At 46.4% G+C, this 23,250-nt stretch overlaps 1 protein-coding gene across 1 annotated transcript; it reads right to left on the reverse strand.

Moving 5' to 3' along the window:
* Positions 1 to 332: 332 nt before the first annotated feature.
* Positions 333 to 18,936, reverse strand: MRAS (muscle RAS oncogene homolog). Its single transcript, XM_009327154.1, has 5 exons — positions 18,723 to 18,936; positions 9,327 to 9,480; positions 5,958 to 6,057; positions 4,551 to 4,630; positions 333 to 1,392 (listed from the first exon to the last, which is right to left on the reverse strand). Exons 1-5 carry the CDS (start codon positions 18,913 to 18,915, stop codon positions 1,293 to 1,295), a joined length of 627 nt encoding a protein of 208 aa, XP_009325429.1. The 5' UTR covers positions 18,916 to 18,936; the 3' UTR covers positions 333 to 1,292.
* Between the last annotated feature and the right edge of the window lie 4,314 nt (positions 18,937 to 23,250).

Genomic DNA, 23,250 nt, shown 5'->3' on the forward strand with positions numbered 1-23,250 from the left:
TGAATGGCTGCAGGTTTTTTGCCTTGCCTTTTCGTAAGGCATAAAGATAGTTAGTCTCCGCTGTTTTCCGGTAGACATTTTAGATATACTAAGCTTATGAAGAGACACATCCCACTTGAGTAATTTTCAAAAAACCTCTTCCTTTCAAGTCACCAACTCTCAGCGAAGGGGGGAGAAGAAGAAATAAAGAAACATTGAGCCAAAGCCCATAAACAGATTTTTTTGTGTGTGTGTGCGAGATGAGCCTGGGAAAAGCAAAACAGTTCATCTACCCAAGAATGGCTTTGCAGGGAAAGGTTAAGGAATAATAAGGAGGGATTTAGATCACACCACTTTACACACATTTATGAGGGAGAAATTCAACACCCAGATAACAAATTCAGTTCAGGTTTTACTTCCTCTCTCCCTTTCCTCCCCCTTAAAGATGACATACCCTTCCATTTGTAAATGCCTTTAATTTAAATACTTCCAGGTTAACAAAACGTCTTAACTTTGACATGCCCCAAATTACAAAACAGAAACAAAACCTCTTGACAAAGGGTAAGAAAAAAAAAAATAATCCAAGCCCAAACCTCCTTTCCTAAGCTGGAGTTTATGGTCTGTGAGCTGGCTGCCCTCCAGAGTCTGACACAATGTCTGGAGCACCCAGAGCAGCTGGAATTCATTTTCTTCCTCCAAATCTATGCACTTTCATATGAAGTCGTGTTTTGGCACTGCCGCCTAAGAGAGAGTTCAGTGCAAAAAATCTAACCCCAGCCGTGTTTCTTTGCAACCCAACACTCACTGAGCAAACAACAAAAAAAGGAGAAGAGGACAAAAAAAAAAAATTAGAGAAAGAAAAGAAAAGCCCTTTCCCTTCCCCCACACATACACAGACGACCGTATCAAACAGGGGGGCTATTCATGGCTGTTCAGAAATGGGTCACAAGGAAAAATGTTTGCAGATAAAACCAATGCTTTTTTTTTCTTTTTTTTTTTCCTTTTTCTCCTTTTTTTTTTTTTTAAATAAACATCATGGAGGCCCCTGGAAGGCGCTGGGGATGTTTGAGAGTCGAGGTCCTGCTGATCCCTTCCGCCTCCCGTTCGTGCGGCTCCCACGCCAGCCCCGACGCACAGCCCCTCTCCAGGGGGACCCGGACCCCATTGAGCCGCCTCCTCCGAGCCCGAGCTGCCGTGGGGAGCCCAAAGGGGCGGCAGGGCCACGTGGGCATTGCACTGCTGCTCCTTGCCTGGGTTGGTGGTGGGTCAAGGGGGGAGGAGGGAGGCATCCAAGGCACTCCCAGGCGGTCCCGTCACAAAATCACACACTGGAGTTTGTGGGAGCCTGTGGCTCTGTCCCCTCGCCATTTGGTCTTTTTCTTTTTCTTCTGGCTTTTCTCTGGGATCTGTTGCCTGTTTTGGGAGATGGAGAGGAAAATAAGCAGGTGAGACACAAGACTGGGTCAGACATCAGCATCCAGAGCCCTGGGCAGCCAGCAGAACAGCATCTTGGCATGCATATGTATATTTGCATATATATCTCCATATACCCTTCCACCACCATGTGGCTTTTCATGCCACACAGCTAACAAGACAACTGCCTGCGTTTTCAAGGAAGGAGGAAAGAAGCCATAAGCAAACATTAAGGCTAACGGCAGGGATGTATGTCCTGCCAGGGCACTACGCCTCCGGTTGCCCTGGGTGAACTGCTGCCTCCTCCCCTGCCAGGGGGCTGCTCTGGGAAACAGGGATGCCCTAAGCAATGCAACATCATCCATCACACTGCTGCTAATGCTCGTTAGGGAGGAGGGCAAAAGAGATACAGAGTGCACAGAGAAACACACCCTCCTGGAAAGACTGGCTTTCAGCTGGCATTGCTGTTAGCCAACTGCACTGCTGTGGACTTGGTTATGGAGGGGGGCTAAAAAATAATAATGAAAAAACAGGGTCTGCTGCCGATGGGGCTCTGGCCTCCCCTGTAAGCTGTGAAGAGCACCAGAGCCCGGAGAGTGAGCTGACCCCAGAAAGATGTCCCTGGTTGCCTGAAGTGACAGCTGTCAAACACGCAGCTGACAGCCCTCCTGCGCTGCGCCCTGGCAGCCCCCATCGGTCAGGTGCATTGCGAGCAACCTTTAAAATGTTATGTTGAGGGCTTCTCCCTTTCATTACCATGGGGCATTGCACACATGCCTGTTTGCAACTGTATCTGTCTGCAGCAGCCACTCAGCTAGCCCGGCGGTGGAAATTCAACAGAAGGTGGCTTTGTAGTTCAAACACCCGACAGGCAGCCCATAGACTTAGATTTTATTGCAAGATAAACCATACGAACACCGGCAGCTTCTGTTGATTCAAACAGTGTCTAAATAACCAACCTGAGTTTGAATAGTTCAAACCCAGCCTCTTTGCTATGTAATATGCCAGGCACTAAACTGAGTGTTCAGACTAAGTTATCCAGACCAGGATGAGACGTAGCTAGAGGATAAATCATTATGGCTTCATTTGGTGTTTTTCTTACAGCCTCAGCTCCCAAATGCTTGCAACCACCTGAAAAACTCAGCTTTGACTAATAAGATTTTTTTTCAGAGAGTATGAAGGCTGGAGGCATGAAAAACATAAAACTTTAAAGCTCAAAACCAGAAAGCTGAAATAAAAAACTACTTCAAAGTTAATTTGGATAAACACTAAGCAGCCGCAAGCTGTTCACAGTGTTCTGGAACTGTTTTAGAGATCCAGAAAACTGTGTCCCACGCCCGCTCAAGATTTCTGCTGTGACAGTCTTTGTGTACGCACTGCTGCAGCATAAAAGGGGTATCAGGGAATTTAAAACATCTATCAGGTGGACTCAATCACCCCGCTCCTTTCTGGATTACTTCCAGACAACAATTTCTTGCATGAAGCTAAATAAACTGGGAACCAGCCAAGTGCAAGGAGCACAAACGGCGCCAACCCTGAATCAGTGTCCTCACCCTGCAAACTCACACAGGCTCTGAGGAGCCTCTACATTTGTAAAGCACTCCAGGAATGACACAGTTATTAGGGAGCTGTAAATTTACATTTTATTTGGAAAAGCTCACTTAAAAAAAGAAAAGCAATACTTGGTGGGTGATGCCATCCTATGGCTGCGGACAGTTTGCAACGTCCAAAGACCAAGCGAAGCTGCTTTCTGGCAAATGACCAGCTAGATCACACAGCATCTCTCTGCTCTCTGACTTAACCCAAGTTCCAGCTCCTGTGAACACCTCTGCTGCCCTTGATGCCTCGGAGGGTTTCACCCGGCTGGCAATGACTTTCACAGTGACTACTCAGGGAACTGAGGTGCATCACCTATTTTTGAGATTATGGAGTGCATTTTCAGGGCTTGAATTTACTGATGTGATTAGCATTACAATGCTCCTTCCAGCCTGTCTGGAGTCACGTTATGTAGAGAAAGCAAACAGAGCCTCACCGTCTTATTTTGGCTATGATTTTTTTTCGCCCAGAGTAGAATAGATGGTGGTAAGAGCTCGCTGTAACACAAAAGTAATATCTAGCCAGCTAATGCTGAGTTACAGAACAGTTGGGAAATATCTTGGGACATTTCCAACTCAGCTCTGTAGTTCTCTGAAGACTTTCTGCCCCCTGCTTTTGAGACATGTGGGAAGAGTGGGCAGTACCATCTGCTTTTGATGGAGGCTGACTCGAGGCTGCGCTAAGATACTCACAAGTACAGATACACTGTGAATAAATGCCTCATGGTTTAATTGTCGAGTGAGGCACTTTGACTGCGGGGAGGAGCATGATTTCAGCTCAGCACCCTCCCAAAACATGAAAAATGAGGGCCCGGAAAAATCTGGCAGACAGCCGGTGCCAGAAAAACATAACTTCTCAGAGAGATTTGAGGTTATCAGCCGAGACGCTGAGATGTGCATGCAGCTCTTTTCCTGCAGGGCAGCTGGGATTTTGGAAGGCAGTCCCTCCCCTCCGGCAGCGGGAGCAGGGGTTTGCCCAGAGAGCAGGCATTTGCCAAAGCGAGCAAAGGCAGCTCATGCCAAAACTGGGAACAAACCTCTGCAGTCTGAGGAGGAAACCTGTGGCTTAGCCATTAGGTCATGCTGTTTCTCCTACAAAGCAGCTTAATTTTTTCCGTTTAGTGAGCAGAAAATGTTAGAAGTCACCTACAACATTAGAATTTTGTAGAATTTTTTGCCAGTCCTTTTTAACCTCTGGCAATGCAAGACCCTAAGAGGACAAAGCTATGAAAACCCAAATTACTGGTCCAAAGCTTTTAACACTGGCCTTTTAAAGCTGATCATTATAGTAAGCTTTGCACCGTTCCTTGAATAATATATTTTTGTCATGGCCACAGCTGGTTCTCAACCTGCCTGGCAATGATGTCCTACAAGGGTGACTGAGTGTTAGTAACATCCCTATGCAGATATAGGACAAGAAAGTTTAATAAACCCCAGAAATCTCCCACCCCTGCCAAACCACCTGGCCCCCTGCTTCCCAAAAGTTGGCTCCTGGCTCTCCAGGCCAGGACTCCCGCGCGTCCTGTCCACGGGCGGTGAGCAAGTGAAGAGCTTGCAGCTTACCTTATTACCCTCACGAGATCATGGAAGGCCTTGTCAACGTTTAGAGGTGGGTCCTTGGCGCTAGTTTCTATATAGGGAATCTGGAGGACAGAAGCGTATCATGAAAGAGATTAGTAACAGCCTACACGTTGGTAGCAAACCAGTTTCAAAATGAGAAAACCTAAAGGCTGGAGAAATCGGGTGCCTAAGAGACCGGGCAAATACAGGTAAACAAAGTGTTGTCATGACACTGCTATCAACACCTACACACTCACAGCAAGGTCAGCAAGCACTTACAAAAGGTCTGGAATAAGCACCAGGCAAACCAGCTGCTATCAGAGCTCCGGGTTTGGGGAAGAATAATCATAGACTTCATGTCGTCAGATGTTCTCTCCCTCTAAGCTGTGCTAGCAGACATGAAAATAGCCAAAGGTTGTTGAAAGATGAGCACTTGCCAAAAATTCTTGCTTGCCACATTTTGTTAGGACTACTGCATGAATATTTCATGACTACAGTTCCCCTTCAGTGTAAAATGATCTTCTCATTCAAAGTCTGACAGCCAGATGGGGCCTCCTGGAGTGCTTGTCCAGCACGCTGGCAGATTTATAAAACTGCCTCTGATAAGGTATTTTCGTACACGGCCTTTTCCAAAGCGTGTGTGTACAGATGGGTGCAACATGCTGCAGTTTAGGTGTCCTGGCTCCTACAGAAATGAGCTTCCTTGGGGAGGGGAGGGAGTGAACCTGCCCTCCCAAACTCCCATGGTGGCTTGATAGAAACACTGCAGTTTGCTGTTTAGGCACAGCAAGCTGCCAAGAGGTCTCAGGCTTGTTTGCCTCTACCTTTCCATTCAGTTCCTCCTACAGGAGTTGTTGCCTCCCTCTGGGTATTCACGGCTGCTGGCATTTACAGGTGATTAGGAGAGTATTGTGTCATCTACATTCATCCAAGACCAATTTCTCAGGCTAAACTATGGCATGAATACTGCAGAGCTAAGATGGTGGGCCAGATTTATATAGGCTTAGCAACCCTGTAACTTCATTATCTTTAACAAGCTCACTTCCTACAGACACCTGGGTATACTTCCTAATGCCTGACTCTGCTTTTTTATTCCAGGAGGGTACACCTTCTTCCCTCATTTTGAACATTTCACGTTTCTCACCACTTGCAGACACCTTTACACGTGGCTTCATGATGGCCACAGCTTTGCTACAGCCTGGTATACAGCAGAGGCTCTAGTTTCAATGATGAATTGGCCCTACTGAAAAGAAACTGCATAGCTACTACTCTGTGGTAGTCGAAAATGTAATTGCCAATGTTCGACTGTAAGAGAAATGCTTTAATTCAACTCCAAATGAGTAGGGAATTAAATTCTGAATGCCTGTAATGGGACTTACAACAACCAAGTAAACAATCCTGCAAACTTACATTATGTTTTGTTGCCATTTCTCTTCCCTGTTCTCTTGTAATTTTCCGTAAATGCATTAGATCAACTTTGTTCGCCACCAAAATCATTGGAAAGGACTCTCTGGAAAAAATCAAAACCACCACCCAGTTATTAGCAAACTACAATAAAAAATGCTGAGCACAGGTTTCACTTTCTGATACTGACATCATCTAACATTTTCAGCTACAGACATACCACATATGTGTAAAGAAATATAAAGAAAGACCAAACGAACACACACCAGCACCCAGACTGTGCTACACATTATGTTCATACCGTAAAAATTTACTTGACAAGTTGCATGCATGCATACATTCATTCTTATTTGCAGGCACTTCAGGGACTTAGTGTCATTGTTTTTGCAATGCCTGATAATAGCTAAGACTGAAGATCCAACTAGATGAAGAACTACAGAATTAGCCAGGAAATTAACTGAGACATAGAGACAGATCTTGAACAGGAGAGCGGGACTCTTTTGTAACAGTTAAGGCATCTCAGTAACCGCGTATCTTGGCAGCTGCTAGTCATTGCAAGGTAATAAACTATGTTGGAGGAACTAGTGTCAGTTCATGTCCTGGTGGAGACTCATTCACTGAGAGCAACAGTGGGGGAAGAAAGGACGGACTCTGGGAGAGCTAACACTTCGGGGGGCACCTCATGGGGGAGAAAATGACTGGGGGCAAAGATCCCCATCAGTTGTTACCCCAAGACAAATTGAAAGACTAGCAGTGGTAGCTGGAAGGATGCTATTACCTGCTTCTAATCCTGGAGGAAAACCTGATGAACAAAGGTCCCTCTGTAATAATAACTCAGTATTTCTTTAACTTTACAGGGCATGTAAGTGACTGTCTTCAACCACCGCCTCAGAAGAGACCCATCTATCCATGGCACATACAGTGCAAGGCTCTCCTGATGAGGTGTGTGGGTCAGGCTCATCCCCGTAGCTCCAGTGACTAAACCGAACCGAGCCAGCTTGTACCACGGGCAGTCCTGGCACTGCGGCTGCTGCCCACCCCACCGCACCTCCCATACGGGAGCTTCTCCTCCAGCTGCATGACACAGAGAGCAAAGTCATGCTGCAGGGCCGTTACCCACTGCTAGGATGGAAGAGGTCCTTTCTGATAATTGACAGTTATTGCAGTATTATTTTCTTATATTTAACTTTAAACCCTCCTAAAATGATTCCGGTGTTCTCTGCTGTAACAGAGCTGATTTTATTGGGGTAAGGAGCAGCTGGCCGTACTCATTTCTGCATAAAACACTTCCCTGAGTAACTGTGGATTTTCAAGCAGCGTTTCTGTGTCATTTTTCATTCAGACGATAAGGGCTCCATCTTCTCTCTGGCACGTCGCCCCATTGCTCTGACTGGAAAAATACCGTACTGTGCTCTGCATTTTAAATGAGTCTTACAGTTGTTCATTCTGATAATGTGGCTTTGATTTAATTTTAATACCTGAGCATTGATATATCTTGACTCTGATCATTCTGGAGCAAAACACTGGCTTGTCTGGATTATTTGATTCTTTTTGGCTCGCAGCATGTTGATAAGAAAGGGATTGCATTTGGATAGTATCTCATTTGCCTTGTTTACATCAGACATAAAACTCTATGGGGACTTTGTTCCCTGTTGTAAGCTGTACGTTTACTAGTTGGACAAAGCTACTATAGTTGGAAGTTTTACTGTAATGAAGGTTATGGAAAGAAACAGGAGGAAGGCTTTGAACAGCTCTGCTAACGTGGCAGCCTGCAATTCCTTTGGATTTTAAGTTGCCAAAACTGACTGCTAGCTTGAAAACCAGGGGCGATGCTCTGCTCCCAGCTACCTGTGGGTCTGGCAGGATGGTTTCTTTACTCATGCTGCTCCTATTGCTGCAATTTTCTGAACAAGCTCAGGTTTTGGATGAAGCATTAAGCTCCTTGCACTCTGCGCTTCGGTGGCGTTGAGCGGGGAAACAAAAACAACCTCACCAGCCTGTTTCACTTCCTGCTTCTCACACGCCAGCCACGGTGTTTGCACAGCGTACGGACGGGTAAAAGTTTCAGTCCAGAGCAAAACAATGAATACCGCATCTTATTTTCACAAAGTTAAATTAGATAAAACCGACACCGGTTTGGGGCAGGTTACAGGAAACGCTGTGCCATCTTCTTCAGCTTTCAGAAACAGATTTAATTTGCCCCAAGCTGAGCTGGCAGTGAAGAAAAGACTGTCGTGATCTGGGAGGCAGACTGAGTGACTGACATTTTTCTTCATTTAGATGAAATCCAAGGGAGGTTTTTCCTTTGCTTTTCACTCTTGTGGGCTCTGCCTTGGATGCTTTACTGGAAGAGCTGTCAGCTGTGAACCTCACATGATACGAGTCCACCCTTCCTGTGGGGAAGTTATTCAGAGCTGCGAAAGGAAGCCAGCAACGAGGCCCGAACCCTCTGGTGGCTTTTCTTGATGACTTCCATAATTAAAAGCCATTATGAATGGAAAAACTAAGTGTTTCAAAGCTGCAGACATATAAGGGCTTGATTCACACCCCACCCAGTGAGGATGGATTCATCACCTCTTGAACTGGGATGGGAAGAGGGATTTATCTCAGAGATAAAACCCTGGCAGCTTCCCCTCGCTCTGTCAGGACACATTTGCTTACCACGATTAAACCCTCAGCACTACCTTCTCCCACGCACACACAAGGAGGGGAGCGGGTGACCTCTCTTGCTTTCTCTCCAGTCACGCAGAGATGTTTCATTCTTTGAAAATGGTTGCTGCAGAGCATGATGCTTTAACTGCATTACACCCTTTGTAAGAAATACAGTTCCTCCCGACATGAGGCGTTTTCCCCTTCAAGACACTTGTTCACAGCTCCATATCGTGCAGGACCTTCTAAGGTTTGTTTGGCACAAACCGAAGCCAGGGAAAGGAGGATGCTGCCAGGACACACAAAAGGATTAGGGCCCAATGAACACTTGCTGACTCCCTGCTGGCGTTCCCGAAGTGCCTGCACTGTGCACAGAGAATCCTTCTCTCTCTTAAGAGCTAAACAGGTTACCTTCAAAGGTGTCTGCCTCTCTCACACTGCTCTGCCAGACCGTTCTGGCTGGAGTTTCTCCCTTCCAGACCCATTTTCACTCCATCATAACACTACTGAACTTTTCCATGTTGAAAGCACTAGATGCTTATCAGAAAAGGTAAAATACTTCTTATTCCTTATATGTAGGTCTACAAACCCACACAGAGCATGCCAGGATTTGCCCTGGGACACCCAGGAGGCGAAAGGCAGGGCAAGACATGCAACCGCCCTCATGGCACGGTCTCCAGAGCGGCGGGAGGGGGGTCAGGCAGCGCCTGGCTCCACAGCACCCACCTGTCCTTGACTCTGAGGATCAGCTGGTGGAACCGGTCCACGTGCTCGAAGCTAGCCTTGTCCGTCACCGAGTAGACTATAAGGAAACCATCTCCAGTCCTCATGTACTGCTCCCGCATTGCGCTGAACTCCTCTTGGCCTGCAGTATCCAGAACTAGGATAGAGGAGACGAAAGTTTTCAGTTACTGTGAGGACCTGTGGCTGCTGTCACTGCTATGTGTCCTACACAGCCCTTCTGCCTCCGCTGGGCTTGGTCCTCTCAAAGGCTGAAAGATTTGACAAAAGCAAGTTGGATGGACAAGGTGGTTTCTTGTTACAAAGCAAAAAACACTCCCAGACCCCACTCATCACCGCGTGCCTACACTGGTAGTGGATGGAGGGGAAGAAGACTACGTGCATTTTACTTTCCTTTCCCAGTATCAAATACTGACCACTCAACTTGGGGAGTTGCTCCTCTGGCAAGATACGGCTCAAAGTATTTCGCAGCCCTGCATCATCCAGCTCTCTCTGTTCCCCACATGGAAAAAGCCAAGACTGGAAGAGTAAGTAAATGCCAGTTTAAATGTCAGGGACAATCTACAAACTGCAGGTTGAAGCAGAGCTGGGAGACAACCCAGAGTAATACCTACAAGCATTTTCCCTTTCTCAATGCCTGGATATTATTTCTACACAATTATGTGCTTTCAGAGCAAGACAGTACAGCCTTGAGGAACTCCCCTTAAATATTAGTCCCAAGTGGTGTTCTGATATTGAAAAGCTAGTTAGAACAGGTGGAAAAGCTTTAAGTGAGTTGTATATCCTATATAGTGATTGTATTTCTGTGCATTGACAATGCCTAGATCTATGCTCAAATCCCCTAGAACACCCCAGTTGTGGCAGCAACCCAGATGCTGTTCCCCACTAGATTAACCTCCTTTCTAATGTGACCATAACTCACTGGTTCTCCACTGCTCTGCATCGCAGGGGGTCCCATCAGCTACATCATGAACCACATGCAGAGCAAGCTATGCCAGCCTTCTGGGCAAACACCACATACTGATGCACATCATCAATGCCAGTTCTTGGGCCCCAGCTTCATACACTGCCAGGATTTTGACTGGCAGGAGAAGGGTACAAGAGGAGTTCATCAGTTTAGGCTATGCCAGTACAAACACGGTATGAGCTCAAAATGCCTTGGCTGCTCAGAAGTAATAGTCCTAACGCATCGTAGTATCCTAGAGGCAAACGCGGGACCTTTATGACGACTGGGAACGTTTTCACATCCCAGTCAACTGGGCTGTGTGGGAAAACTGTTTCCACCTCCGCTGTACAGCCACAGCATTAGCATCTGCTGCCCACGAGTGATGGGGAAAGCCCAGGGCACCGGTGGATGGAGACTGTGGCAGGAGCGTCCTGCTGACAGAGCAGCAGGGCTTGATACAGGTTTTTCTAGTCTGAGCAGGCCCACAGTCCTAGCAAGATGTTCCCTGTAGGGGTAAGTACTCGGGCTGCCCCGATTTCCAGATGGGGCCAGGATAAAGCCCACTTTGCTGCTGGTGTTACTTGCTGAGTCAGCATGGGTGGCCACAGGTGGACATGCTGCATGTCACAGCGCACCCCATGAGCCAGCCCACACCTTCACTGTATGTCTGGAGGAAAGGCAGCTATGCTGGGGGACCTGGAGACCTTACTTGGTGACGACAGGCCCTTTAAAGCCTTCAGCCTCATTCGTTTGCCTGCCCTAGCTGGTCTTGAATGCCCGTTTCCAGGAGCCTTTAAGGTGAAAGAGCTCTTGCAGAGACCCTGAGATTTAGGCTTGTTTGCTGAGTAGCTGGAGCTTGCCGGAAAGTCATGGGTGTCTTTTCATAGTCTTTTATCCTGCTTCTCTCCTCTAAATCTAGGAAACAAGGGTCTCAGCTCAAAGGCATCCAGGCTATTCTTAAGGACTGTACAAAAAAGAAGAAAAAGAAAAAAGACAAACAACCCAAAGACACTGCATGTGCTGGTGAATTTTTATGCCCTGGGCAGAATTGCTACCATGGAATAAGGCCAGGACCGCATGGCTAGGATGGAAGAGGAAATTAATCCTTCCTACCCACCCAACCTGTAAGGAGAGGTTGGGCTGCCCTCATCTGACTCCTGCACCAGCTGGATGCGATGTCAGGGCAGGGCTGAGAGCTGACAACTAACACACACACACAAACACACACTCCTTTTCCCTCTCCAACACACATACCCAACTTGTGGTGGAGTGGGACAGCTTCTTGCAGGGGGCCAGGCTCTCCTGCCCTCCCTCCCCCTGACACGGGGCAGGTGCCTGAGCACAAGCTGTGGGCAGGAAGGTGGAGATGGATGTGCTGTATCCTGCATGGTAATTTGCTTAGGGACTTCCCCTTGCTCTGGCACATTTGCAAACCTCCCATGAAACACATGAGGAGCATCCAGCTCTGCTCTTGCACCCACCAACCCATCCCTAGCTGCTGCCCCTCCAAAGCTTTCCATCTCCTGTGAGAGGGCAGAGGACGAGCCCTGCGGTGGGGCTGTGGGCGTACGCAAGGGACAGCACGGGGCTGTGCTCCTGCCACTCCTACCTCGCCTGGATCTTGGCCACTGCATCACACTAAACACAGGCAAAGCTGCTGTGTCAGCAGCTGCTATTTAAAGGGAATTCACTTGCAGCGTTCGTAGAAAGGCGAGCAAGTCCAGGCAGCATTTAAAATGGCACTCTGGAAATGCAAGTAAGAGACAAGCAGCAGTGAAGGTTAAGGTTAATCTCAGATGGGTTATTCATGCAAAATTAAGCATCGTGTGCTTGGCCAGAGAAAGTCTTTGTTTTAACTTTAAATGTGCTCTTAAAGACACCGCCCCCCCCCCACCATCCTAACAGTTCTGTGCTACGTGAATTGTAAACAATCAGAGCAGAGCGCGCGATCTGGATCCTTCGTAGGCAGGACAGGACCACATCCTGGAAAGCATCAGCACCGAAAAAGGGCCAGATGCAAGCGGCTTTGCTTCTTGTGGCATAAGAGCTTCAAGAAGACTTATCTACAAAAGGGGGCAAGTAGCAAGGAGAAATCTTGAGAAGGTGAAACTGGGACGGTGGTTTGACTGGCTTCCCAAAGGGGTGAGGAGATTTAGGATGCTAGCCAGCACTCATCTTCTTTTAAAACCTCCGTTTCTGCAGACAGGATGCCAGAAGACATAGAAATAATCATGAGCAGAGAAGAACTGCGAGCTCTCTCTTCCCCTGGTACACTTTAAAACCAGCAGTTGCCTCTTACTGGCAGTTGCCCCACTGGCAGTGCATAAAAGCCAATGTGGAAACAAGGCTGGACCAAAGCGCAGCGGGTTTCCCCTACCTCATTCTTCCAAGAACTGAAATCAGATTCATAGGCTGTGCAGCGCATGGTCAGGGACTTCCAACAGCAAACTTGGTGAAGTTCCCACAAACTTGACCGAAGCAGCAGCAAGAAGGAGTGTTAACAAAAGCATTTGGGTGAAGAGCAAGGAGAGAGAAGCCAAGGAATATGTCTGACGTAGGAACAGATATCCAAAGAGGGCAAAGCCATTTTACAGAGCTATCATGCAATCAGCTGGAGACTAAACTAAGAGCAATTAGGCTGTGAGAGCCCAGCAGGGAGGTCTCTTGCTTCGCAGGTAAGAGACTGCTCAGCAAAGAGATGCCCTTTTCCACTTTACAGTGGATGTGACCCCAACTGTTGTGATTAACTCCTTGCTCATTGAATCCTGCCCCCTTAGAGCTCTACACACCATTTTCCTGTGAATCCTGATGGGTTAGGCAAGAGTGCGGTTGCTTAGAGAGCACTTCTGAGCAGACACAGGAGCCCAGGAATACACAGGAATTTGTGGCCCAAAATAGAAGCACTTGGTGCTTCCAGGTATTTTATGTGGCAATGCCTCTGCAACCGACAGTGCTCTGAGAGCCCATCCAGAGACACAGTCATGTAAATCTAAGCCAAGGGCAGAGACATACTATGAAATCTAAGTCACAGCATTGCTTTTTCTAGAGCCTAGGCTGGATTCAATTCAGATTCAAACACAGCCTTCCCAGCCTTCAGAGAGCTCAGATCTGGTTGTGCAGATGAGTTCCTCTTCTCTTTTCACACCTAGGCAAAATTCCCTCCTACGTCTTTATCTTTACATTGCTGGGCAGCTAGGTGTATAGATCAACTCAAGAGAGTTTCTCCACTGTCCATGGCATCTAAGGGGCCAAAGATGAACAGACAGGCAGGTTAAACCCATTTTCTATCCTTCAGCCCTTGGGTTTCACTGCCCGAATCGGACACTGGTGGCCTGTTCCAAGCAGCGACTGCACATTGCTGCAGCCAGTCCTGAAAGCAGCTCAGCACAGCTCTTGGAGCACCTTGCCTTCCAACATCCAGAAGAGTGGCTGCACACCATGAAGCTCAGGGACAGGACGCAGTTGTTTGTGCCTGCCTTGATCTCATGCTTGGAAAGGTGAACACAATGTGTACGACTTGATTTTTGCAAGCAGTCTCCAGGGAAATCCCTTTGGCTACATACATCCAACACATGTGCAAGCCTTTAAGGAGCTGGATGAGTCAGCAGGCAGAGAGGAACCTGGGTTCACAGCGCCAGGGAGAGGAGCAGCACAAAGCAGCCTGACCCCAGGCATTTTCTGCTTCTTCAGTGACTTCTTAATGTGAAATACAGGAAAAGTCCCTGGAGCAAAGCGCAGAACTGGGAATGTGGCACTATCAGGGGACCGCTGACATCACGGGTTACAGAGCCAGACTCCTCTTGGTGCTTCTCTCTCCAAGTCTTGCTTCCCTCTTGGCACCGCAGCTCCGCTTCAGAAGGTGAGGCCAGAGAGAAACTCCATCTCCAGCTACCCTGCAGCTTGGTAGCTAAGCTCAAGGGAAAACTTAACTTGAATTGACAAGTCAACCAAAGAGTCTCAGGCTGAGGAAAGCCATCCCCACAGTCTTCATCTTCCTTCCATCAGCAGTGTGGTGGGAGAGGGCAGCTCCCATCAGACATTGGCTTCAGCTGAGGAACTGGTATTCTGGGCGCTGAGCAGATGGGGTGCAGGGGTCATGGCTTATATTCTGTATTCCCACACCCCAAGTCACCCTGAAGAGCTATGAGGTGCCCGTGCTGTGCACAAGGCGAGGAAGATGCTTCACTTGGTCACCGATGCTTCTGCTCCTTCTCAGATACAGCCATACTGTCCCTGGCATGAGAGCTTTCCTCAGGGAAAAACACATGATGGGGAAACACTGGGGCTTTTATGAGCCCTTCTTCTGTGCCCTAACTAAATACACAGATGTTATAACATGGAAAACCCGAGTACTTGAATTCTTGCCCTTCCTTTAAGGCTTTTTCCTTAAAAAAGGGGCCTTCAGAAGAAAGGCTTCCACATCAATAAACAGAATAAAGATGCAAGCCCTTAAAGGAGCTCTTTCTCTAACAAAGGGCAAGTATTCAAAGCCTTGTGTTTTCCATGTTGCAACATCAAAATTTTCCTGGCAGGAAAAAAATCCCCACAACCCAAGACAAAAACCCTTCTTTCAAGGTTGCAAAATCCCAGCAATTAAGGGAGGGAAAATACTGTATACACAAATAAAAGAATGAAAGTACAAACTTAATTTGAATTTTAATTCTTTCAGTGATGCTACCCGAAGTTTAAATAAAAAAAAGGAAGTGAGCTGCAAACCAACCCTTCTGCCTGCAAGTATGAAGTGACCTTTGATCTCCCTCTGGCCTCCTGGCTGAATGGTTCCCAAACTTCCTGAAGAGAAAAGCAGAAAAGCAGACAGCCTGTCCTGGGATGACTAGCAGCAAAAACCCTCGGCAAAAAGGGATGCATGGGAGACATGAGTGGAAAGAGCAGAGGGAGCCCACGGGAAGGAACGGTGCTTGGTGTTACTCCACAGGGGTGCACACCAGGGCTGTGCAGGTCCAGCCCAACGCAAGGGGACCAAGGGATTGAGAGAGGACTGGGGAAGAAGAGAAATAAAAAGGAAAACTGAAGCGCAGGAGTAGGAAGACAACTTCTAGGCAGTGAGAGTTTCATTTAAATCATAGCAGGGGAAGGAAAGGGAAGAGGAGGGAGACCACAGCCTCCTTTCACCCAACACACAGGCACAATTCCTTGCTTTGCTGGTACCAATTGGCACAGTCCTACTCACAGCTAAGGGTTTAGCCCAATTCATCAACGTGCCCAAGCCATGTGCTTGTGGCCATCTCTTCCTCTCCTCTTCCTCACCACCTTTTTATCTCTGTGAGGTTTATGAGCCATACGCAATTTTGAACCATTGGGAATTTTTTGCCGTATTAAGGTATTCCACTTTTGGCTTCATGTCCAGATTAATAATTCCAGACTGGCATTTTGCAGCCACACTAGAAGAAATCCTCTGCTCATTGCTAAGTTAGCCTGCACACAGAAAGGAGTGCACAAAATTAATGATAGCAACTCAATTGGAGAAACACCTAGTCAAAGCAGATTAACCCTGGCCCTGACTTAATTCTGACCTGATGTGTGTATACGGCACCTGCATGTGAATGCATTTAACCAAGCACATCACCGTCCTGACTTCCGTATGAACAGCAGGGAATAAATGAAGATAACATATGCAGAGAAAATTGGAGGCTGATCTTAAAGCCTCGTTGGGGTGGCAGCAACTGAAAAAATGGGCTAGCCACAAATTGTCTGTGCATCCCTTATTCAGGTTAAGTGCCCTGTTCCACTCTACAACATTTGTCCTCCAAACACTACATCGATGGTCTTATAAAGCTGGCGTAAGGCCAACAATAAAGTATTTTTGTGTAGTGTTGGACTTGAACACACCAAGCACAGGTCCTACAATCTTCTGGGAGGCAGGGAACTATCATAGACTCTTATTTCGTAAGAAAATAGACACAAAGCCAGAGAGCAAATATGTAAAAGAAGAGTTTGAATGTAGGTTTGGCTCCAAGGTCTAAAATCTGAAATAAAAGCCTATTCCATTTAAGTTTACTTTCAGTGAGAGATTTCAGCCAAGGAAAAAAAATGCAAGTCAAACATTTCATCACGCTGCCAGTTAGTGCTAGTGAATAAATGTGGGTGGAGGTCTTCATGGAGGGAAGCCAAATGCTTTATGCAAGCTGGCTAGCACAAGGGTTATTTTTACAACATAATGCTGGTGCAGATACCAAATGCTAGAGATGCTTTGTACAGAACTGCTCAGGCAACAGCCTGGGACAGGGTGGGCTGTGTCTTTTTTTTTTTTATTAAGTTGTTGGATGCCAATGTATTTGGCTTTTTTTTTAAATTATTTCTGCAAACTTAGAAACTTATGGGAGCCCCTCACGCTACGTCCTCACTTGGTAGTCTCATCTTCTAAAACTAGTTCCTATTTTTGGGGTGGGCAGCTTCTTCTCCCCACCAAGCACTGCATGAAACATTGGCTTGTAAAGGATTTGGCCATAAAGGACAACTGGAAAGTCTAGAATTTATCATGATGCATCTTCACCCTTCCTATCATGTTTGTCCCTAATTTTATACCATAAGTGATTCATGCAACCACGTGTAACCACAAGAGCAGCTGTCCAAGTATATGGTGACCTCCGAGAATGGCCCAGATCCAAAGCCTATGATGGAAAGCTGTGGCAGAAGACTCATGTGATAGTCAGTCTTTATGCCTTGTTTCTACTGGGCAGATGGGAAAGGCTCACATGCTCTTCCAAGCAAGAATACTGCCTTTCTTCCAAAATTCTGATCGTTTCTGCTTGTTGGAAAACAACCTCTTTCCCCAGTCCCATCCAGGTCAGGGTTGTTTTTTTGACTAAACAGAATTTCCAAATATTCAGTGAAAGATGCCTTTTCTACTTCCAAATAATTTAGAAAAAACAGGTTCAGCCAACACCAATGTGTACAGCAGCTGGTACTGTTAAATCAGAACATGGGGCATACCAGCGAAGATAAAGGTTGCTCATTTTAGAGGGCTGGCTCTGGACTAAAAAGAAAGAACGGATTTCATTTACAGCAGGATTGGATTTTTCTTTTATACAACACTGGCTTTTTAAAAATAAAGGTGCACAGGTACATTATGTGATTGTTAATTGAGAGCAGGTATCTCTGATGCAGATGACAAAAAGAGAAACATTTGGCCACCGATTTCACAAATATTCCCTTATATCAGCGATCAACTACTAACATATTTAAATGAACAACTGTTGGCAAGATTAAGTTCCTTGTTTGTTTTTTTTTTAAATACTGAGTAAAGGCTGTTCTTTAAGGACCTCGGGGCCATTTGTACTCACTAAATTGTATCTGATAAATCTTTAAGAGTGCAACTAAGGCCTCAAGTTTCCAGACCAAGCTTACGGTCTTCACAGCAACCCCCACCACCCTCCACGTTCCACCGCTCATGCCAACCCCCCAGTTTTCTGTCCCGCACACCAATGCACATGCAGAGACACCAAAGATCTTGAGTGCCTTCATGACGAGAGGATGGAGGCAGGAACTCGCTGCAAGTGAGGTTAAATTTAGTTCAGTTGTGTTAGTGACCACATACATGCACTTGGGTAATTAAGGCACAAAATATTTGCTTGCTTTTATGTACTACCTAATTATTGTATAAAGCCAAACAAAACTTAGAACATTTAACAGCAAGATTCCCCTTATGGCTGTGGTCAGTCTGTCTCCTGCAGCACAAACTAATAAGTTGCAGCTTTAGGTAATATAGGGCTTTTTCCTCACCTGCAGAATCAAGATTTTTTGGTTTTGTTTTTTTGGGGTTGGCTGGTTTGGTTTTTTGGGGATTTTTTTGGTTTTTGGCGGGGGGAAGGGGGGGGTTGGTTGGTTGTAAAAAAACAAAAGCAAGCCATTTTTCTTCAAAGAACTGAAAGATCTTGGTTACAGCAGCTCTCCAGGCAGGTACCCTACCCGTATTTAAATGAAACAGGTAACTAGATATGAAAACACCATGCCTGAATGATGGGAGGTAAGAGGTCTTACAATTCTTCACTGTCAGTGGAAGACAGTTTTGATTAAATGTTATAATCCTCATTCAGTTACCTACTCACTGTTATTTCCCAGGGGATGAGCCTAACCACAATGAAGTATCATTAGCAATAGCCACCTCACAGTGCTATAATTCACCCTTCGTAGAAGCCTACCCCGAATGTCTATGATGATCTATAGGTTTTCACGCTCCTGCAAGAAACATTTCTGTGCAGAACTGGAACCAACGCAACTGGAAGCAGAAGCTTTGCTGGAGGTCAGCTGCAGACCACGCGCCACAGCTCACAGGCCAGTTTGCACTCAAAGTCCTGGCAGCCCACAGCGGAGTAGGAGGGATACAAGGGCACAACGCGCTGTGGGAGGCACTGAGGTCTATTTGTGCTCATGCTCAGCTAGAATGGAAAGGGGACCATGAGTAGCTTGCTTACCATCAAGAATTGCCCATTGCCCGTCTATTTCTGTGTGCTTCAGGTAGGAGTCTTCAATAGTTGGGTCATAGTCCGGCACAAAAATCTTCTGGAAAAACTGAATGGTGAGAGCACTCTTCCCCACGCCACCGTCTCCAACCACCACCAGCTTGTACGTGGGGAGGTTTTCGCTGGGAACAGCACTTGTAGCCATGCTTCCAGTGTACTAAACCTGCTGGAGAAAGAGATCATCTCTGATCGCTCGTTGGCAATGAAGAGGGCAACATGCACAAGGCAACTTTCACCTGGTGCCGAAGAAGTGAGGATGAAGGCAGTACTGCAAGGCAGCATCCCAGGGGTTTGCCTTGTCTCTACCCCCTCCCTGATGCACTCTGACATCCAAAGTCCTTTTGGACAGGAGCTGCAGCACCCGCCCTCACCAACAGCTCTACCGCAACCCAGATCCATCGCTTGGAAGTGCGGATAACCCCACAGCTGTGGCTTGTTTACTCCTGCCTCATCTACAAGGACCCCAAGTGAAGAACTTGCCACCAAATGCATGTGCAAAACTTTTGTCATCTGAATAGATTTCCTACAGGGGCTGGGCCAATGCGGCCATGCCAAAAATCACCCCAGGTCAGCACAGCTGTCAAGTTCCAGATAATTTCCAGTTGCCAGTGACCAAATCCCATTGAAAAGCCAGAGCCTTGCTACTCTTCACTGCTTAACCCGGGGTACAGCATGTGTTATGTCCAGGGGCCAGATCTGCTGGCAGAACCGGTGGTGATGGATGAAACCAGAGTTAAAGGTCCAGTCCTGTCTCTGCTGGCAGACAAAAATGCACTTAGCTGCTTTCTCCTCCCTCATTTTCAAGTTTGAGAAATAAAACCAAGATGGCAGCAGGCCAGGAATGACAGGTGTTTTTTGTTTTGCTTTTTAAAAAAAAAAACCAAAACACACCCAACCCTGCCGTGGCAGGAAGGCTGGTTTCTGTGGCTATGACACAGCCCAGAGAGCCAGGAGAGCAGCTTCCCCTGCAGCATGGTCACACCACTCCCCTCATCTCGGGTGAGCCGCAGAGGAACTGACTCTTCAAAGAAAGAAGAAAAAAATTCACCGGCTGGAACTGGGCAACGGCACACGTGTGGAGAAAGGAGAAGAGGCAGCCATTGCTGAACAGCCCATTTCAACACTCAACAGCAGCAACCGCTTATTTAAGAAGAAGCCAGTTTTGTATGTATGCTGCAGAAGGCAGTGCCCTCCACCTGCCTGCCACACATGGGCAACAGTGATGCTCACTCAAATCACATGGGCAATGGGTGGCTATCTCCCAATTTGAATGGCCATTGCATTTTCTGGGAGGTTTTTCAGATAGTAAAAAAGTAAAATAAAATAAAAAAACCCATCCTAATGATACGGCTCAAGAGAGGGCAGTTGATTTCCTTGGTATCAGTTTTCTTGACGCAAGCCATAGAGCGCGGGAGCAGCTGTGGTGACACTTTCTGCAGGCACCTGCTCCCATCCATTTTGGTTTTCCCATCCCTTTTGGTTTTGCTTGTGTCCTTCTGGCTGCAGGTGCTGGCTGTGGTCAGAGCTGAGGTGGGACGAGGACTGCTCTGGACTACCCGCTCTGGGGAAGCCTCCATAAACTGTTGGCATCCCGATCTGTATCCCCCTTCCCCACACAAGCTTTTGGAGGCTCTCCCAAAAACCATAGGGATTTTTCTTCATTAAGAAGAGGACTTAAACTTTTTCATTCTCAGAGACCACTGAGCAAGGCCAATGTGCTCGGTGCCGCAGGCTGACCCAGGTGGTGCTTAGGAGCCAAGACTGCAGGGCTGCTGCGTGCACAGTGCAAGTTGAGCCACCAACTAATATAATTTTATTTCAGCCTATAGTATAGAATTTTTTTTTCCAGAAATTCTTTCATTTTTATATTTTCCAAACAAAACACTTTGACTCTTCATTTCCAAAGAGGCCCAAAAGCCAACTTGGACCATTTTTCAAACAGACAAGAGCATAACCCCCTAATGGTTTGATTTCATATTGAAGAAGATATCAGACTTCCAAGTTTATTTTCTGGTTTCTCTAGTCCCTTTCTCCTAAATCACTATTTCAGTTTAATCCGAATTATTGAACCATAAAGGCACTTGCTTGGGGGTCCCGTGTTCCTTACTGTATCCTGGAGACCCCATCCAGAGAAAGGGCTTTTCACAGTCATTTCACAGCTCTACTAACCAGTTTTTCTCCCCACTACATACCCACCTTCCCACGCATGTGGGCAAATGCATGAAAGGAGAAAAAATAAAACTAGTTGTGAACATTCACATTTGAGTTTAAGTTTTACTTATGGGAAAAAGATCCTCCGGCCAAAGCAGCTGTATCTGAATTTGAGCTGTAATCTAAAATATAACCCCCCAAAACATTCGTTGTCAGCAGGTGACCTGAGGCATGCCGTGAGAGCAGCATTCAAACCACAGCAATGCCCAAAGACAGTATCAAGACAATGAAACATGAGTGATTCACCCTATGCTTTTTCTGTCCACAAGTAGGCATGAGAACAAGGTTTCCTTGCTATTTCTTGCCTCTGATCGCCACACCATAATCCAACTAGTGCCAGCAGGACACAACTCTGGGAGTTACATTCCCACCTACAGTCACAGCTCAATGCCAAAAGAGAAAAACCCTCAATTTTTTAAATGAGGAAATCTCCCCTCCTCCATCCTCCCCAGCACCATGTTATGTACGATGACAAGGTACAGCTTACACTTGAGGGACTTCTGCAAACACAGGAGTAACTTCCCATATTCCCATATGCATATTCCCACAGCATAATCTGTATGTTGTGCAGGTTAAATGCCTTGACCCTTTCTCCTTGAACCAAATGTCCAGGAACTGTCTTAGTTTCTCCTCTAAAAAGAAAACCCTGTAAGAGGGAGAGAGGGGGTGATCACAGAGGTGAGATCACTGAGGCTAATAAGAACTGCAAAGGCCTCTTGTGCAAGTTGAGACAAGCCAAAATTTTCAGAGCAAGAAGAAACATGATCAAGTCTGCTTGTTTCTAAACTATCTTTGGAGAAATTCTTGAGAATAGCAAGAATTTCCACTGCAAGCAACAGCTGCTGGATGGGGAGAAGGAGACCAAGCACCAGCTGAGACCTCCACCAGTCTTATTGCAGTTCCTCACCTTAATCCCAAGGAAAAGTTTCTTACCCCCATTTTAGGGAGAGTAAGCGACTTTCTCGTGTTTAGAAGATCATATCATGAACAAGCAGCATGCTTGGCTGGAGAGAAACCTATGAATTTCAACTGAATTTCTCATTTTTCCTTGGAAGACCAAGCTTTCTTTCCATGTAATCCTGCTAGGGCCAGACGATCCTCACGGGCTTTTTAGGACAGAGACCCTGGCTAAAACCCTGTCCCCCCCAACACATTTGACGACAAGTTTTTGCTTTGCCCATCACCAAGATTTCACCCCATCCTTCTTTACACAGTGGAGCGGCTCCGGCCGGGTGCTATGAAAGGCCGATTGTTACTGACATGGAGGGGGACAGGCTGCGGATGTGAAAACCATATTCCGTTTGTGCACGTTTTTTGACCTTATCGCAAAACCACAAGCTACTGCTCGGCAGACAAGCGTTACATTTTCATTGACATTTAGTACCAGCCCCTTTAACTTACTCCTAAAAAGCCTCGAGCTTATCTTGCATGAAACGCTCCCCAAAGTACTAGGATAATATTTAGCCCATTGTATAAACTGTGACTCTGCCCAACATGCTTATGGGTTGAATTGGGGCATTTGCTTCCCGTCGTTTCCAGAAGTTTGGTCATGCTGTACGTCTAAGCTACCAGACTGAGTATTATGTAGCCTGGGGAGAAAGAGCAAGAACTGAACTGAAAAAAAATAATTAAAAAAAAAAAAAAAGTCAAGTACTGTAGGCTGGTTTGTTGAGCACAAAACCCCCCATATTTTAGGTGATGTTAGCATGAACAGATGAAAACTTCTATTGCGTGTCAAAAGGCAGTAAGTTTATATGTTTCTGTAGGGCTGTTTCTACTGCCCATGAAAACACTCCTCCTTCTACTGAGATGGCAAGTCCCGTGCTCCCAACATGCAGGCACATAATGCAAACCCTCTGAAAGCCAAGTACATCAATCCCTCTACACCTCCACCTGCCCTGATAACCAAAGCAAGAAGACAGCTCATGCCTTGATGAGATTATCATCTAAACCAGCCAATAAATCAAACCTTAAAAACAACATATGTCACCTCCTGGAAAACATTAAACACTCCCAAAGGTGTGCAGAGCTTCTGTGCCAGCTGGTTACATTGCTACAGGCAAGTGCACAAGACTTGGGCTGATTTTCATGTGTTTTTGGCAAGAGTACTGACACAGTCCTCCTTAGATGGGAGCAAGAATAAGTGTGTTTGCTGTAGATCCAACTGAGAAACACGAAGCACAGATGTTTTTATCTATTGTCTGAATACAAAGCAGCATGTGGTAATACACTAATAAGCTCTGATGATAATCATCTTACAATTTATATA

The sequence above is a fragment of the Pygoscelis adeliae genome, unplaced genomic scaffold (genome assembly GCF_000699105.1).
Source record: "Pygoscelis adeliae isolate BGI_AS28 unplaced genomic scaffold, ASM69910v1 Scaffold227, whole genome shotgun sequence".
NCBI classification, from domain to species: domain Eukaryota; kingdom Metazoa; phylum Chordata; class Aves; order Sphenisciformes; family Spheniscidae; genus Pygoscelis; species Pygoscelis adeliae.

What these genes read in the sequence shown, in the direction of transcription:
- MRAS (XM_009327154.1), bottom strand. Translation starts at nt 18,915, where the DNA reads ATGGCTACAAGTGCTGTTCCCAGCGAAAACCTCCCCACGTACAAGCTG. An exon ending in GCAATGGGCAATTCTTGATG is followed by an intron (nt 9,481 to 18,722) that starts GTAAGCAAGCTA and finishes CCTCTATCCTAG; the next exon opens with TTCTGGATACTGCAGGCCAA. An exon ending in GATCTCGTGAGGGTAATAAG is followed by an intron (nt 1,393 to 4,550) that starts GTAAGCTGCAAG and finishes CTCCCAAAACAG; the next exon opens with GCAACAGATCCCAGAGAAAA.